The sequence below is a fragment of the Monodon monoceros genome, unplaced genomic scaffold (genome assembly GCF_005190385.1).
Source record: "Monodon monoceros isolate NGI ecotype Baffin Bay Population unplaced genomic scaffold, NGI_Narwhal_1 Super_Scaffold_16, whole genome shotgun sequence".
In the NCBI taxonomy this organism is placed as follows: domain Eukaryota; kingdom Metazoa; phylum Chordata; class Mammalia; order Artiodactyla; family Monodontidae; genus Monodon; species Monodon monoceros.
In genome coordinates, this window is record NW_021703772.1 from 81,083,682 (window position 1) to 81,102,642 (window position 18,961).

General features: G+C 43.9%; 1 protein-coding gene across 2 annotated transcripts in view; it reads right to left on the reverse strand.

Moving 5' to 3' along the window:
- Positions 1 to 18,961, reverse strand: part of KIF5C (kinesin family member 5C) — a 164,198-nt gene that overhangs the window by 72,373 nt on the left and 72,864 nt on the right. For both annotated transcript variants that reach the window (XM_029225565.1, XM_029225566.1), the window contains 6 exons: positions 15,253 to 15,301; positions 14,930 to 14,985; positions 13,960 to 14,047; positions 9,488 to 9,612; positions 6,750 to 6,854; positions 6,231 to 6,379 (listed from right to left, as the gene is read on the reverse strand). In XM_029225565.1, the coding sequence (XP_029081398.1) occupies positions 6,231 to 6,379; positions 6,750 to 6,854; positions 9,488 to 9,612; positions 13,960 to 14,047; positions 14,930 to 14,985; positions 15,253 to 15,301 (572 nt within the window). The remainder of the gene's footprint in view (positions 1 to 6,230; positions 6,380 to 6,749; positions 6,855 to 9,487; positions 9,613 to 13,959; positions 14,048 to 14,929; positions 14,986 to 15,252; positions 15,302 to 18,961) is intronic.

The window sequence follows — 18,961 nt, forward strand, 5'->3', positions numbered from 1 at the left end:
ATTGGCTACTACAGCCTAGTCAAGTTAACACATAAAACCATCACACCTTCTAATCTGCTCTGGGTCCTAGTTCCCATATAAAACACCTAACCTTCTTCTGGACACATGACTGCCGCAAAGCACCTTTCCATTTCCCGGTAAGGCCATTTCCCTGCCCATGACTCAGGGATGTAGGGAAGGAGAAATTAAAAGCTTTAAATTTTGTCTTTTGAAAAATTTTAATCTCCGGAGAAACATTAAGAAATGACCAGCTTGGATAAAGATTTGGCATCTGGTTAAACTAACTGTCATCCACAGCGTTTCCTCCTCCAAGAGCAAAAATTAACCCTATTGGTGTTTGGCAACAGGCCCTCCAACGGGGGGTGATTTGATTCTTTCTCCATCCTATGTCAAACCTGCAGCCAAGCATCTCCCTTGGCCAAAGTGCTTGCTCTAGTCCCGCAGGGAACTTGTTCTTATGCTCTGGGGACATGCATTTTGCACACACACCACCCAGGCTCTGCCTAATCCAGCTGCCATTAAACCGAGCATGAAATGGCACAATTTTTTTTTCAAAAAGTGCATATCGGAAAAAGAGAAAAGAATATTACTTTTCCTAAACTATCCATTCTCCTTTCACATTTAACATATAAATAAAGCCTTTGGATTATTCATGCTGGACCAATCAAACTCTTGGTGTCAACAATGTGCTGATTCAGGCTTTTTCTAAACTGATTGGTCTGCCCCCTGGGGACCCACCTTTCCCTAATTACCATCACAAATCAAGGTACATTAAATAGGCTTCCATGATTGGGTGATCTGGTAATTGTTAACTGGGTGATTTTCATACTTCTAAAACTTAAAAATAACCTTTTTGAATAGTGCTATAAAAGTACTTTGGGGACTTCCCTGGTGGTGCAGTGGTTAAGAATCCGCCTGCCAATGCAGGGGATACAGGTTCAAGCCCTGATCCGGGAAGATCCCACGTGCCGTGGAGCAACTAATCCCGTGCCCCACGACTACGGAGCCTGTGCTCTAGAGCCCGCGAGCCACAACTACTGAGCCCGTGTGCCACAACTACTGAAGCCCACGTGCCTAGAGCCCGTGCTCCGCAACAAGAGACACCACTACAATGAGAAGCCCGCACACCACAACTAGAGAAAACCTGAGTGCAGCGATGAAGACCCAATGCAGCAATTAAATAAATTTATTAAGATAAAAAAAAAAAGAATGCATTACCTTTCCTCCAAAGGTTTCAGTATGCCTGACAGCACTTCATTTAAAAAAAAAAAGGGGGGGGGGGCTTTCCTGGTGGTGCAGTGGTTGAGAATCTGCCTGTCAATGCAGGGGACACGGGTTCGAGCCCTGGTCTGGGAAGATCCCACATGCCGCGGAGCAACTGGGCCCGTGAGCCACAACTACTGAGCCTGCGCTTCTGGAGCCTGTGCTCCGCAACAAGAGAGGCCGCAATAGTGAGAGGCCCGCGCGCTGCAAGGAAGAGTGGACCCCGCTTGCCGCAATTAGAGAAAGCCCTTGCACAGAAACGAAGACCCAACACAGCTAAAAATAAATAAATAAATTTATTAAAAAAAAAAAAAAGTACGTCGGAAAACTGATTAAAGACTAAGAAATGAAACTCTGGGAGCCAGATGAAAAAGAAAAATTGGTGAAAGTGCTCTAATTTGAGTCCCCATCCCTTAAAGCAGGAAGTGTTCCGCTTCCTGACAGACGACGGCTTTTTGACTCTGCTGCCCTCAGGCATCTGTATACTCTGTCATGTTTCTACTGTATCAAAGGACCTACTACTGTTTCATTCAGAACATCAATACAGTATAGCCTAGCAACAAACATGGCCTTTCTTCGTGTCCTTGAAAGAACCACGTGGCAAGAACTAAGGAACTTCATGCTGCCCTTAGGTTTGGCCACCCCTGCAACAAGAATATCATGAACACTCGTTATACTGAATTTGGGAGATGCCCGGCAGTCTTTTCTGAGTTCATAGTGCTTAATCTCATTAGCTATCAGACACCATGTCTAATCTGATGTTCAGACTCATGTCTGTGTGTAATTGGGTTCAATGTGTGTAGTTAACAATAAAGCGGGTACTGGCCCCACAGAGAAGTTAGATGTCTTTGAAGAATCCATTAACTAACTCGAAGATGGAGGAAAGGGAACAAAATTTCACACATTTCTAATTAAGGGCAGGAAAACAAACCAGATCGAAACCCAACCAAATTTCTTAACATAATGGTGTCATAGTTCAGCAACCGCTCTAATGTTCTAGGGATTCCTACATAATAAGCATTAGGTTCATCTGTTCATTCATTTTGATAACATTTGTCTGCTGACCAACTATGGTGTCCTAGTTGTCCTAGGTGCTTGTTGGGACAACTGAGGCTGGTAATAAACTAGTCCTTGTCTTCATGGAGCCTAGTATCCAGATGACTCTGACTAAAGATTATAGACCAACCTATTTCATTTGAAAATATAATTGACATACTATCTATTTCCTGGAATCCTAAATTATCAGCAGGATTTCTGTTTTTTTTTTAACATGCATACTAAGGGTCTTTTTATTTTTATATTTTTTAACATCTTTATTGGAGCATAATTGCTTTACAATGTTGTATTAGTTTCTGCTGTATAACAAAGTGAATCAGCTACATGTACACATATATCCCCATATCCACTCCCTTTTCCGTCTCCCTCCCACCCTCCCTATCCCACCCCTCTAGGTGGTCACAAAGAACCGAGCTAACCTCCCTGTGCTACGCGGCTGCTTCCCACTAGCTATCTATTTTACATTTGGTAGTGTATATATGTCAATGCTACTCTCTCACTTCGTCCCAGCTTACCCTTCCCCCTCCCTGTGTCCTCAAGTCCATTCTCTACGTCTGCGTCTTTATTCCTGTCCTGCCCCTAGGTTCTTCAGAACCTTTTCTCTTTTTCTTAGATTCCATATATCTATATATAGATTCCATAAATACGGTATTTATTTTTCTCTTTCTGACTTACTTCAGTCTGTATGACAGTCTCTAGGTCCATCCACCTCACTACAAATAACTCAGTTTCGTTTCTTTTATTGTATATATGTGCCACATCTTTTTTCTTTCTTTTTTTTTTTTGTTGCGGTACGCGGGCCTCTCACTGCTGTGGCCTCTCCCGTTGCGGAGCACAGGCTCCGGACGTGCAGGCTCAGCGGCCATGGCTCACGGACCTAGCCACTCCGCAGCATGTGGGGTCTTCCCAGACCGGGGCACGAACCCGTGTCCCCTGCATCAGCAGGCAGACTCTCAACCACTGCGCCACTAGGGAAGCCCTGTGCCACATCTTTTTGATCCATTCATCTGTCGATGGACACTTAGGTTGCTTCCATGCCCTGGCTATTGTAAATAGAGCTGTAGTGAACATTGTAGTACATGACTCTTTTTGAATTATGGTTTTCTCAGGGTATATGCCCAGTAGTGGGATTGCTGGGTCGTATGGTAGTTCTATTTTTAGTTTTTTAAGGAATCTGTTCTCCATAATGGCTGTATCAGTTTACATTCCCACCAACAGTGCAAAAGGGTTCCCTTTCTCCACACCCTCTCTAGCATTTATTGTTTGTAGATTTTTGATGATGGCCATTCTGACCGGTGTGAGGTGATACCTCATTGTAGTTTTGATCTGCATTTCTCTAATGATTAGTGATGTTGAGCATCCTTTCATGTGTTTGTTGGCCATCTGTGTATCTTCTTTGGAGAAATGTCTATTTAAGTCTTCTTCAGCAGGATTTCTTTAATCATTCACTCCAGAAATTTAATTCTACTCCTACTTCATTCAGTCCTGATCCTTATATTACACCCATATCCTTGTACATTATGTCACGTTCAGTCCAGTCCCATACATGACCATGACTTTCCCAAGCCTGTTGAAAGATGGAGGAAAGGGGGGACTTGCAATCACTGGATACCTTATTCTGTGCCAGCCCTTGTGCTACGTAAAAACTGAAGCAATTCATTTAATCCTCCCAATAATTATCAGAAGTAGGTGTTTTATTATATTTCTTCACATAGGCAAGGAGATTCAGGCTCCAAGAGAAGGAAATGAGAGAAAAAAATGGGTGAGAAGCAGAGCTTAGCTTCAAAGCTGGAGTAACTGACCCCAGAGGGCTGTGCTCATCAAGGTCCCTGATCAAGCAGCCCACATGGAAGAGGCTGTGGGTCAAATGGTATAGTCTCGGTCCTATAACATCCCGCACATTTAGATATTTACTGGCTGTGTGGTCTCAGGGGCAGGACCTAATGGCTTGGAGCCAGAGCCTCAATTTCATCCTCTGTACGAAGGGGAGAGATGCCTACCTGATAGAATTTCTATGAGGACTTTGACATGCCTGGCACACACTAGTTCCTTTAAAAAACTGCTAGTGGGCTTCCCTGGTGGCGCAGTGGTTGAGGGTCTGCCTGCAGATGCAGGGGACACGGGTTCGTGTCCCGGTCCGGGAAGATCCCACATGCCGCGGAGCGGCTGCGCCCGTGAGCCATGGCCGCTGAGCCTGCGCAACTGGAGCCTGTGCTCCGCAACGGGAGAGGCCACAACAGTGAGAGGCCCGCGTACCGCAAAAACAAAAAACGAACAAAAAAAGAAACCAGGAGAGATGGGGCAGGCAGGATGATCCCCACAGTACTCTTATGTTTCCCATAAACAGATACAGGTTTATAGGTATTCTGTGACCCTTAAGAAAAAGTAGGTGTTATCCTACTGCAATCCATTGACCTAAGCATTGTGCTAATCAAGGAAGTGATCTGAGAGGAAGTAAAGGACCCAAATCCAATTTAAAAGATATACCAGTTCTACAACCATTCAGTGTAATTATTATTTATTTAGACATCCCACAGGTGCCATGACTGGGTAATTCTATGTTCTGTTGAGGGTTCAGGAAATGACTGGGGTTTAATGCAGTTTAAACAAGCCGTAACAATCTCCCATTCAGAATGCCGACCACCATCTGGCCTTTCGCTAGGCATCTTAAACGATTTCTCAGGCATAACCACACAACACACTCCCAGGAGGAAGGCAGAGGGAGTGCTCCGTGCATAAGGCAGCTGGAGCCCGCAGAGAACTGGTAACTTGTCTAAAGATCACACAGTTGTTTGAAGGGAATGACAGCAGTAGAATCCACAACTCCCAACCTCAGGTTCAGGCTCAGCCCATTGAGCATGGAAGATGCTCAGATGGCCCCAAGCCACAGCACCCCAGCACTCTGGGAACTAGCACCTGAGGCAGCCATGCAGGGAGGATGGGGCTCAACACCGGGAACTGACAGACCATGACTGAAGATCAAGAAAGGAAGGAATGAACTAATCCATACCCATGAATGTTGTTGTAGGATTACTTTTTTTTTTTTTTTTTTTTTGCGGTATGCGGGCCTCTCACTGTTGTGGCCTCTCCCGTTGCGGAGCACAGGCTCCGGACGCGCAGGCTCAGCGGCCATGGCTCACGGGCCCAGCCGCTCCGCGGCATGTGGGATCTTCCCGGACCGGGGCACGAACCCGTGTCCCCTGCATCGGCAGGCGGACTCTCAACCACTGCGCCACCAGGGAAGCCCTGTTGTAGGATTACTGACTGTCCTTGCTGCCTACCTCGTAAAATTCTCAGACATCTAGGAAATCTCCTTCGGACATTTTTGAAGGTGAGAAGAGGGTGGCCACCCTGCCCTTTCCTCAGCATACATGCTGCTTCTCCTACCCCCAGGGTAAGTATCAGTATTTCTTCTTCCCACCCTTTTATATTTAGGCAACTACTCTACAATCACCTAAGTTTCAGTTATTCTATCAAGCAAATTCGCAATGGATCCCAAATATTGAAGTCCTTACTGGTAGTAGTGGTACCACTAATCATACTACCAGGACTGGCAGTTACCAGTCGAGTTACATACACTTGAAATCCTGTGAACCTGAGCGACCTAACTGCGTGCCGAACAAAAGTAACACTCCGCGGAATAACCAACAATCACATCTATAATAAGCTTGAGTTGTTTTTTTCAGCATCATACATTTGAGAGGCATATTCCTACCCATTATTTTAAAACATAATTGTTCCTTTGGCCTCAATAAATGATGTCTCAAGTTTACAGGTCACCTGCTAGATGCAATTTACTAACAGGCTGCTTGCTTCCCCACTCTGTTCCCTCTCTGACCCTAGCCCCTCGCCACTCACTCCTAACACCTAAGACCCAGCTCAGAGCATAGGTTACGAGAGGCCACGCCCACCTTTGTCCAAACATTAGCGTTGACTTGGTCTCAGCTTCATTGAATACCGAGGGAGAACAGCAAATAACGATGGTGGTTCTACAGTTCCCGCCCAGAGAGTCCTGAAGAATCCGAGTCATCTTGCTGTCCCGGTATGGCACGTGTGTTTTCTATTTAGGAAAAGAAAAAATATTGGCTGTTACAGCCCATTCAAAGAGAAAATACAGAGGCAAGCAAGTCAGTGATGGGAGCTGGGCTTAGAAACATGTGAAATAAAAACCTGTTGCCTGGTCTTTGGATCTTGCCAAAGTTTAGAATGGCCATTCTGGGACCACCCGGGTCATACGAAATTAGCATCACCATTCACACATTTTAATGGGCTAGATTTCCCAGCAAGCAGGGCGTCCACAGCCAGGATTCCCCCTGTCCCTTTCTGAACAAAAACAAATGAATCTCTGGGGTGTGTGGCAAAGAGAGTACACGAACTCAAAAGGTGACTTCTCATAATATCATTGAATAGATGGGGACAGGATCACTTACTGTCCCTTCTGCCAAGGCAGAGATCACGTTTCCAAGAGCAGACAAAGACTTATTGATATTTTTAGCTTCGTCGAGAACAGCTCCCTCGGCACCAGTTTTGCTGACCTACCAGAGAGAAGAGAAAACAGTGAGCTGCACAGGACAGCAAAAGCACAGAGGAGAAAATTCCAATTCACAGGAGGGCAAGCGGGGAGGAAGGGACTGACGTGAATCCTCCTGGAATGCAGGGGAAAATAAAGGTAAGTAAGAATCACGGTGATAAAACCTTCCCTTGTACCTGAGGCTGGGGATTTGTTCTCTCACTGTCATTTTCCTCTCAACTAGGTTTTAGGGGGAACAGCTGAGATGCCTCAAGTGTAGAGCTGCAGATGCTTCCCAGGGGACATTTGTCCAGGGACACCAGGCTCCAAAAGTGTTGTCACTACAGAAAGGCTGGGGTCCTGCGAGACTGAACCACAGTCTACATGCCCAGGAAGCATTAAGAGAAAACACGGTCCCAGCCACAATGAATGCACTATTGGGAAAGCGTAGATTACAAGCTCCAACTTCAAGCAAAGGACAAGAAGTGGTAGGGATGGTTATCCGGACTCTCTGCTCCTTCCCTACTTATTCCCATAGCAAGAAAAAAAAAGGAACAATCATCCAAAAGGAAAAATACTCGACAAGACATGTAAGGCAAGAAAATGTACATTACATAGTGAATTTGTCTCTTTTCCTCTGCAGTTAGAGGGACCATGCACCATTCCTCCTCGGCTGTGTTATTACTGGTAATTTCCTATTTACAGCATTTGCTCTAGGTAGAAAGCAGTTCACAGATGCTAGAAAAAAGGGAACTCAACATGATTCATAGCTCTGCTGACTGGACAAACGACACGGCGGGGAGCGGCTGCACTCTGAAGAAAGAAAGAAAAGCAGGGAAATGATTTTAAACTGTGCGAAGATGGATTTCAATTCTGTATAAAGGAGAAATTCCCAACGATAGAGATGAATGCATGTCCAAGGGGAGATTTTTTCCCAAAGAAAAATTCAAAGATTTCTCTGGAAATCATGTGGGTCCCCTGCTTACAGATGAAGAAATCACAGAGCTGCTGTGTCACAAGCATTAATAGTAATAGTCTATTCACAAGGTGTTGTTTAAGGTGCTTTCACACTTGAGCATCTTAGCTCCATGAAATATGCGAGGCAAGTACAATCACCTTCCTTTCACAGACAAGAAAATTTTGAGCTCCAGGGATGTCAAATTGCCCACCCAAGGGAAGAACACCATTTAAGAAAGACAGGACTAAGACCCAGAGCTCTGTTCTGCTAGATCACACTGCTACATTCGTGCGGACACCTCTAAAGCAAGGAAAACAGATGTTAGCACAGGAAATGACGTGCAGGACCACAACTTTAAAATGCCTCATAAATATCATAAGTAGTAACCACTGACACTGTGCAGGCCTCCACTCTCAACTGCCTGCATTAAGCACTTTTCAGCTGCATTTGGGCCCTAAGTACTCATCTCTGTGCTCTGAAGGGACAGGGGGCAAGCCTGGGAGGAGGGAAGGGGTCACTGGGAGCTCTGTCTGGATCCCTGCAACAGGTGCGGCAGCAAAGCAGATGCTAGTTGCTAACGGCCGGTCTAGAAGTGAGCAGTGCTGCTCTCTACTCCCGTTCTGGCGGGCATCTGTTTAAAGTTACAAGCCTGGACCAGTTCGATTTTCGACTGCCAACTAGGAGGATACGTGTGATCTGCTCAAGGCTGTACAAACGCGGACAGGAGGACAATCCAAGTAGCCATTACTCACACGGACATTAGTGGCCATAACTTGGCGTCCAGCCACTCAGTGGTGGGAGCAGTAAGTGGGGATCAATGACACAGTTTGGGAGACTGACTGAGCTTCAGGGCCGGCCCTGATGGGGACAGTTAGCACGACATCAGAGATGAGGGAGGCCACATGGTATTGTGCACAGAGGCTTGCTCTGTGATGTTGTCCGAGGTGGGCAGTGCCCCCAGCCGGGGTGTGGCAGCAGGAGCCTCTGGTGGTGCTATGGAAGTGAGGCTGGGAGGGCAGAGGGGAGTTTCTGGGAAGCCTATTCGGTCTGGAGTATGGCCTCAGCCAGTGCCTGGGAGAGCATGGACAGGGTACAGATGCCAAAAGAAAACCCTCACAAAATCAGAGAAGGGTCAGGGCTTGTGACTAAAACACTGGCTCCAGGCCCCGTAGACTGAAGGGAGTGAGGCTGCCCACATAGAACACGGTCAGTTCACGCCTCCTGCAGAGAGAAGCCGGGAAGGCAGGGAGAGCCCCACTTTCCAGATCTTCTATCAGCAAACAAACCTGCAGAGGCAGGCCTGCCACATTCCAGCGTCAAAGCCCCTTCCTGGCCTATTTGAATCTGTTAAAACACAGAGATCTTTCCTGTTCTCAGAAGTTCACGTCCCTCCAGCATTTGTGCCGCTGCCTTTGCCAGGCTAAGTTCACACCAACACTCGCCTCATGTCATCATCAGGGTCTATTAGGCATAAATCAGGTTGGCATTCAAAACACCTCCTGTGACATGAATAGGGGACTTCAGGACCAGAAAAGAAAGAGCAGAGAAATGAAGGTTAAATTTAATAACATCTTAGCACAACATCAGAAACTTTAAAAGCTCTTTAAAACCAGGGAATAGAAAGACATACAAATTATCCCATTGCACATTGAAGCAAATAACGGGGAAACTGTGGATAATACAAATAAAGAACCAATTACCTTTTCGCTCCCAGCCAAATCAACTAGATAAAGCTTCCCACTGAGTTTTTTTTCAGTCTCTACATTCTCTTGTTTAATATTAATCAGGAAGATACTGTGACTTCTAGAGCTGTGTTCATTCATGTCTGAAAAGGAAAACAATTTACTGGTCTACAAAGAACATATAAATTTAGGTAGCAAGCATCTCAATAAAAAACACAACAAATCATGCCTAATAGCTCCGTTTTTTGTAAGTCCACTCAATTTAAAAAATTACCTGAGACCATTTCTCCTGCAAAACAATGCTCACTCTAGAAATGAAAGATTTAAAATATTTTCACGTGGCAAAGAAATTAATCTAAAAATCGTGGTCAGTGGTTTAAGACAACAGAATCTCGAGCTCTGCCTGAAGCCGCTATCCTCCAACACGCCAATCCAGCCTACCTCTCTCCTTGAAGAGCTCAAGTCTTCTTCCCCTGCCTCATTTTAAGTCCCTCAGCCTTTATCATTCTGACTGGTACCTGATGTATTCCATCTTCTTCATGTGTGTAAGCCTTGCCTTATCAGTGATATCATAAGCTTTCTTAAGGAAGAATTATGACTTTCTTAAGGAAGGATTAAGACATACATTTCTTCTATAACCCATGCTAGACACATAGAAGGTCTCAAAGATGAAACAGGCTTCATTAGGACCAAGTACCAAAAATAAAAATCTTCTTGGACCCTGGTCTTTGCTCACCAGGCAGGCAGAGACCCCAGTGACTGTTTTACTCAACCCCACTAGCAATTATTTCTCAAAACTATCTAACCAGGGGCTTCCCTGGTGGCACAGTGGTTGAGAGTCCGCCTGCCGATGCAGGGGACACGGGTTCGTGCCCCAGTCCAGGAAGATCCCACATGCTGCGGAGCGGCTGGGCCCGTGAGCCATGGCTGCTGAGCCTGCGCGTCCGGAGCCTGTGCTCCGCCACGGGTGAGGCCACAACAGTGAGAGGCCCGCGTATCGCAAAAAAAAAAAAAAAAAAAAAAATCAGTTGCATTATATATAACAATAATGAACAATCCAAAAGGAAATTAAGAAAACAATTCCATTTAAAATTAGAACAAAAAGAATAAGATACTTAGGAATAAACTTAACCAAGGAAGTGAGAGGCATACACTGAAAACTATAAAATGTTGCTAAAAAAAATTAAAGAATACACAAATAAATGGAAGGATAATCCTTGTTCTTGGATTAAAAGACTTAATATTATTAAGATATCCATACTACCAACAGATTCAATGCCATCTCTATCAAAATCACAATGATGTTTTTTGCAGAAACAGAAAAGTCCATCCTAAAATTCAGATGAATCTCAAGGGTCCCTGAATAGCCAAAACAATCCTTAAAAAGAGCAGAGTTGAAGGTCTCACACTTGCTGATTTCAAAACTTACTACAAAGCTATGGTAATCAAAACAGTGTGGTATTGTCATAAAGGTAGACATATAGACCAATGAAATAGAGAGCCTAAAAATAAACCCTCACATAATATGGTCAAATAATTTTCAACACGAGTGTCAAGAGTGACCATTCAATGGGGAAAGGACAGTCTCTTCACCAAACTGAAAACTGGATATCCACATGCAAAAATGAAGTTGGACTCTTCCTTTAAGTCATATACAAAAGTTAACTCAAAAAGGATCAAAGACCTAAATGTAAAAACTAAAACTATAAAACCTTAGAAGAAAACATAGGGGAAAAGGTTCATGACATGAGATTTGGCAATGATTTCTTGGATATGACACCAAAAAACACAAGCAACAACAGCAACAAAAAAGATAAATTTAACTTCATCAAAATTAAAAACTTTTGGGCAGGCTGAGCCTGCACATCCGGAGCCTGTGCTCCGCAACGGGAGAGGCCACAACAGTGAGAGGCCTGCGTACCACAAAAAACAAACAAAAAAAAAATTAAAAACTTTTGTGTGTGAAAGGACACTATCAACAGTGAAAAGGTAACCCACAGAATAGAAAATATTTGTACATCATATATAAGGGATTGAGATCCAGAATATATAAAGAACTACTACAAATAAACAACAGCAAAAAGCCAAACAACCCAATTTTTAAAACATGGCCCAAGGACTTGAATAGCACTTCTACAAAGAAGATGTAGAAATGGCCAACAAGCATATGAAAAAATGCTAAAGATCACTAATCATTAGGGAAATGCAAATCAAAATCTCAATGAGATAGCACTTCACACCCATTAGGATGATGATTAAAAAGAAAAGAAAAAAAACAGAAAATAAGAAGTGTTGGCAAGGATATGGAGATATTAAAACTCTTGCACACTGTTGGTGGGAATATAAAATGGTGCACCTGCTATGGAAAACAGTATGGATGTTCCTTAAAAAATTAAAAGGAGAATTACCGTATGATCCAGCAATTCTACTTCTGGGTATTTACCCAAAAGAACTGAAAGCAGGAAATTGAACAGATATTTATAAATACCTCCATGTTCATAGCAACATCATTCACAATAGCCAAAAGGTAGAAGCAACACAATGTCTATCTGTGGATGAATGGAAAACAAAATGTGGTCTGTGCATACAATGGAACATTATTCAGCCTTAAAAAGGAAGGAAATTCTGACACATGCTACATGGATGAATCTTGAGGACATTATGCTGAGTGAAACATGCACGTCACAAAAGAACTTGTATCATTCCACTTATATGAAGTACCTAGAGTTGTCAAATTCACTGAGACAGGAAGTAGGGTGGTGGTTACCAGAGGTTGGGAGGAAGGAGTATAGAGGGTTATTATTAAATGGATATGGAGTTTCACTTTGGGATAATTAAAAATTCTGGAAAAAAAATTCTGGAAATAGGAAGTGGTGATGGTTGCAAATATTGTGAATATAATGCCACTGAATTGTACACTTAAAAGTGGTTAAAATGGTAAATTTTATGTTATGCATAATATAACAAAATAGAAAACAACTTACCAGAATGATAAGAAAAATAGTAATGTTCTGGACCAACAGTTCTGAACCAGGGGGCCAAGATGGACTGTCAGGTATATCATGAATAATTCATAACTAACAATAACTTAAGAAACAGTGAAAAACTTCTTTACAAATGAGAGATGCTATTAGTATAAGAATATCAGTCTTACATTCTTTCTTATATGCGTATAAGCAGAAGAGAAAGAAGTAGAGTTTAACCTACACTGTATACAGGTCTAGGCTCAACTATGAAACTTGCCATGTATAGGAATGTCATCTGATACATTTGTGGGGGTAGGGAAACAGTTGAGAATTACAGTTCTGGATCAAAGGATCATAGCACCAGTCAACCAAGCAAAGCTTGACTCTCCTCTACACCATGCGGGGAACTCACTACCTCTCCAGGTAGGCTTTACTTGGGGCAGCATTAAGGACTAGAGTTCTTCTTGTGATAGGTTAAAATCTGCCTCCGTGTAGCTTCAACAATTCTGGGTGGTCTACTCATTCAGATCAAACAAAGCAAGCTGACTCTCTTTCTTAATGTCAGCACCTTGAAGGTATTATGAAGAATATGTTCAGAAACACTGCATTGCCCATATGCCCTCCCCAGATATTTTTCTCTCTTCAAAGCTAGAAATCCTTCAGGGACTTCCCTCGTGGTCCAGTGGCTAAGACTCCATGCTCCCAATGCAGGGGGCCTGGGTTCGATCCCTGGTCAGGGAACTAGATCCTGCGTGCCGTGCCGCAACTGAGAGCCTGCATGCCGCAACTAAGACCCGGCACAGACAAATAAATAAATATTTTTAAAAAAAAAGTTAGAAATCCTTCATTCTTTCAAGTCCTCTTCACATGAACTCCCTCTCATCTGTGCACACCTCATCTAAATAAGACAGACAGCCCCCATCTTTTCATGGAAACTCTGCTGCTCTAAACACCACGTGACCTGCTTCCCTGAGACGGGCCGAGGAAGGCATCGCAAGATAAACCAGCTGACCTGACTACGTTTGTTACCAACAAGGCATCACAAAGTTTACAGTCAAGCTCCCGTTCCTCCATGTCTTTCTTTTCCTTGTTTACAAAGGGCAGAAATCTAACATGGTTTCTTTCCATGCGTATGACTGGCCTATAGAATCTGTTGGTTTGGATTTTTTTTAAACAATAACATAGTTAAAATAAATGAACTTAGAAGCTTACTTTCTTCCCCCTTTAGTTGGTTGGTTGGTTGTTTACCCCAGTGTTCAGGCTTAGGCTGTTACCAGGGCCCAGAGAGTGAGTGTCACCCGACATTTCCAACAGGCCCCTGGACAGCAGGAGGCGCTGTTTCCCAGGACCTGCCCAGGCCCGCTGGTACTGCTTACACCCCTGTGTTTTGAGTGCCTGTCACTGCTTTACAACCGCCTTCCCCTGCATTATTCCATTTGGACCTCATTACCCCCACCCAACCTGGTTGGTAGGCAGACGTTTGTGTCCTAAGTTAGAGGGGAGGAAACACCACCCCAGGCTTACTCGTTACAGCCACGTGGCGGTTTGCTTTGCCTTCATCTATCACGTCCATGACCTCCTCGGGGCTTGACACAAACCGCTCGGTGCACCCCTGCAAGACAGCCAGATCAGGTTGGTCATGGAAAAACTGAAAAGCAACATGACTTTGAAACAGCTAAACATTTTCCCACTTCTCTTCTAGAGCTGCCAATCCAGAGAAAGGCTGCACTGTCGACCCAACAACTTCTCCTCCTCGCCTAGGGCTTGCAGTGTACATTAAAAAGAAGTCTGGGGCTTCCCTGGTGGCGCAGTGTTTGAGAGTCTGCCTGCCGATGCAGGGGACACGCGTTCGTGCCCCGGTCCGGGAGGATCGGCTGGGCCCGTGAGCCATGGCCGCGGAGCCTGCGCGTCCGGAGCCTATGCTCCACAACGGGAGAGGCCACAACAGTGAGAGGCCGGCGTACCGCAAAAAAAAAAAAAAAAAAGTCCGAGCAAACGCTAGGAAACCCAGAAGTAAACCACAAAATAAATGCCAGATTTTAGGCACATATCCATACTCATCAGCAGTGGAGACAGAAAATAAAGAAGGAAACCAATGACGGAAAAAGAAACGGGTGAAATCTTGCTTTGCCTTTCAATCTAGCCACCAACTTTAATTAGATCCTGAAGTTGTAGACATAATGCTATGACAGGTTTCTCCTAAGTGCAAAGTATGAACAATTGTACTCGGTACCAAAGCCTCTTTAAATGTGAATAATGAATGTTCAGTTCTCCAGTTCTTACCTCATGTGATTTGACATCTGTGATATACTTACATAGAAACAACTGAAGAAATGAAAAGTCAGTTTTTTTAACCAGATGAATATTAAATATAAGGAACATGATTAAATATCTATATGCAGTTTATAAGGTAATATTCTGGGCATCTCATGTAATAATTATGACAGTGATTGGAGGGAAATCAATTGCATCATCAATCAAGTTTTCCTCATACCTTTACGTACGGGACTCTGTTTTTATCTTCATGAACAGCCAAGTTTGTCTTGGATACTACAGAGATGATAATGATGACATGCAAAGAAGAAAACAAAAGTTAAAGACCCTGTATTGGGGAAAAAATCGAAATTGTTACAGAAGATAGGTAAATCTAATCACTTTGCAATGACTCAAGTTAAAGCTTTGGCTGAGAATAAGCAGATAGCCTGAAGGCGATAGAACATCTCTATAAATTCCTTAAGCAGAAGTGCTGTACATCATGCCAACCTTTCTGGACTTCAGTTACAGAACAAACAAAAGACAAGAATTCGGGTTACTCACCATCGAGTAAGTCCCTGATTTTGTCCAGGTAGATTTCAAAATAGGAAACCTGATTAAAAACAAATTGATTTTGAAACGGAAATGCCACCCTGTATTTCAAAAACATCATTATTAGAACTCGTAAAAGCTTTTTGTTATGCCACGAAGGGTAAGAAGAGCTCTACAAAGTGAAGATTCAGAGTCTAGAGGGCGGAGCCCCAGTCCACTCCCCTGGCCTCCTGCTTCCTGCTTGTCAGCTTGCTCCACAAGTCCCTGCTCAATGGGCCACTCTCCATCCCCACATCAGAGTTGCCTTCACTTCCGGCCAGGTGTTATTTACATCCTGTGCTAGACAGCCTTACAGGAGGACTCTACCTTTTCACCTTAGATGAGCACCAAGCAAACTTCTAGGAATGACAACAGCTAGAACAGAACATATCCTTTGCAAGTAACTGTCAAAGATCAGTAGACCTCACCTCAGGCATGACATTAACAGCCGCTTCAGACCAGGGAGGGAGCATGTTCCAAACATTCACATGAAGAAGGTGGCGAGGGGGATAAGGGCAGTTTGCTTGGAACTACAGAACAGTAACAGGGAGAGAGCTGGTGATAGTGGCCAGCTTTGGGGAGTCCACGAAGGATCTGAACAAAATGCAATTTAATGAAACGCAACTAGACTGTAAGAGGGAAAGGACGCCTTCCAATTAGTTATTCTCAAACTTCAGTCCCAGCACTGCCTATATCAGCATCTCCCATAGCGTCTGTTTAAATTGCCCTGAACCCTACTGCAATCCTCCTGAATCAGAATCTCCAATAAGATTTAGGAATCGGCTTCTAAACTCCCCAGGTGATTCTTATCTTATCTCAGGCTGATATCTGAGAACAACTTTAACTGGATACATGATCTTGGAGATTTCATTCACAAGTAACCAAGACCCTAGACCTCAATGTTCCCATCTGTCAAATGAAGCCATTCGACGTGATGATATCAAAAATTCTCTCTAGGATTCTGTACTGTCTACACTTGCCTTCTGCAGACCAGATCAACTGTCCTCTCCCTCAAGTTCATGGGGTTTTTTTCTTGAAATCTAAACAGAGGATTGAGCCAAAAAGGTGTTTTAAAAGTTGAAAAGTAGTTGTAAAGTTGGGATGTAACTCTACCTGTGAAATCTCACCCCTATATCCCAGCTCTGGACCAGTCCTGCCTCGAGGCAGGGGAAAGTGAACACTCCCTAACCCAGCACTAGTCCCAACCCAGCTCAGCCTTGGTTCATTATCTTTTGTCCAGGTCTCAGCCTGGAACCTCCTGATGCCTCGTTTCTCTGAGATCTGGGGTCCTGGCTTCAAACCCTGGAATCTGTAGCTGAGCATCCTCTCCCTAACAACCTCTGCCTGCTTGAATGTCTGTCAAACAGCCCTGTCACTGACCCTCTCTGTCACAGAGACAACTACCTGACCTTTGAAAGACCTACTGCTCTGGAAACCTCTCCCTGTGGCTGGAATCCTAGGGTCCGCTTGGCCTCTAACCTTAGACATTTCTAACCCAGCCCTTCTGCAGCCCACTCAACCCTGGTTCCAAACCATTCTATGTATTTCAGAATTGTCTGGTCTTCATTAAGACTTTTCTGTTATCTTTGAGATTTTAAGCTTGTGCCCTTACTTCCATAGGTTACAGAGAAAATTAATGACATCCAAAGACCGGCTGTGAACTAGATATTAGGAAATCTGGCAATTAGAATCTTGTTCATTTAATATAAGTAGAAGGAGAATCCTGATTTATTAGTTTCTTTTTACCATAACAGATAGTGGCTGCTTTGGGGTGGGGGGTTGAATTTTGTTATTTTTGTCACCTCAAGTACTTTGTAAAACCAGATGGAAGAAAAACAAATAAGCATTGTTTGGCACTAGGAGAAAGCATGTTCAGAAATAATGTTTAAAACCTCTGTGAGACCGGTCAGAATGGCCATCATCAAAAAATCTACAAACAATAAATGCTGGAGAGGGTGTGGAGAAAAGGGAACCCTCTTGCACTGTTGGTAGGAATGTGAATTGATACAGCCACTATAGAGAACAGTATGGAGGTTCCTTAAAAAACTAAAACTAGAGCCACCATATAACCCCGCAATCCTACTCTCGGGGCATATACCCTGAGAATACCATAATTCAAAGAGTCATGTACCACAATGTTCATTGCAGCACTATTTACAATAGCCAGGACATGGAAGCAACCTAAGTGTCCCTCGACTGATGAATGGATAAAAAAGCTGTGGCACATATATACAATGGAATATTACTCAGCCATAAAAAGAAACGAAATTGAGTTATTTATAGTGAGGTGGATGGACCTAGAGACTGTCATACAGAGAGAAGTAAGTCAGAAAGAGAAAAACAAATACTGTATGCTAACACATATATATGGAACCTTAAAAAAAAAAGGTTATGAAGAACCTAGGGGCAGGACAGGAATAAAGACGCAGACATAGAGAATGGACCTGAGAACACGGCGGGGTGGTGGAAGGGGGGGGGCGGCGCAGGGGGAAGGGCGGGGGGAAGGGTAAGCTGGGACGAAGTGAGAGAGTGGCATGGACATATATACACTACCAAATGTAAAATAGATAGCTAGTGGGAAGCAGCCGCATAGCACAGGGAGATCAGCTCGGTGCTTTGTGACCACCTAGAGGGGTGGGATAGGGAGGGTGGGAGGGAGGCTCAAGAAGGAGGGGATATGGGGAAATATGTATGCATATAGCTGATTCACTTTGCTATACAGCAGAAACTAACACAACATTGTAAAGAAATTATACTCCAATAAAGATGTAAAAATAAATAAATAAAACCTCTGTGGGACTCACTTTAAGGAACAGATTTTCAATATTGCCTTAATCAAGCCTCTTTTTCTTGAGTAAGCCTGTCACTACTCAGTTCAAAATAAGAAGCAGTCAATAACGAACCTGCTCATTTACAATTATTATTTGTGAAATAAGACAGCCTAACTACAAATGCAGGACAGGAAGCTGGACTGTAAAATTCAGCCCTAGATGTCAGTGTTCCTCCTCTCCTTCCCCTTCATGCTGGGGCTATTTTTATCTTAATAAGATTCTAATATGAGACCTTATTTTGAGGGCAATAATTGGTTTAACATCTTACTCCAGGATTATCCCATAAGAGCCCTATAGTGGTTTAAGGTATTTAAATGCAAACAGCCTTAAAGATGCACTAAGCTCCCAAATCTTGATCCCATCAAAGCAACAAGTGTCTGTATCCTCAGATATAAAGAACTCTAGCAAGGAGGAGAAGCTGGCTTCAGCCAACAAAAGGAGCTGTAAAGAAAAAGATTTGCTGGATGTACTTTATAATTGGGCAAACAGTTTCTGACTTGTTTAAATATAATTTGGGGAAGGTACACAGCAGAAATAAGTAAAGGTGGAAATTTAATATAATGGAACAGGTACCGCATGTGGGGTTGGTCAGATCAAGAATCTAAATCTCAATTCTGGGGCTTCCCTGGTGGCGCAGTGGTTAAGAATCCGCCTGCCGGGCTTCCTTGGTGGCGCAGTGGTTGAGAGTCCGCCTGCCGATGCAGGGGACACAGGTTCGTGCCCCGGTCCGGGAAGATCCCGCATGCCGCGGAGCGGCTGGGCCCGTGAGCCATGGCCACTGAGCCTGCGCGTCCGGAGCCTGTGCTCCGCAACGGGAGAGGCCACAGCAGTGAGAGGCCCGCGTACCGCAA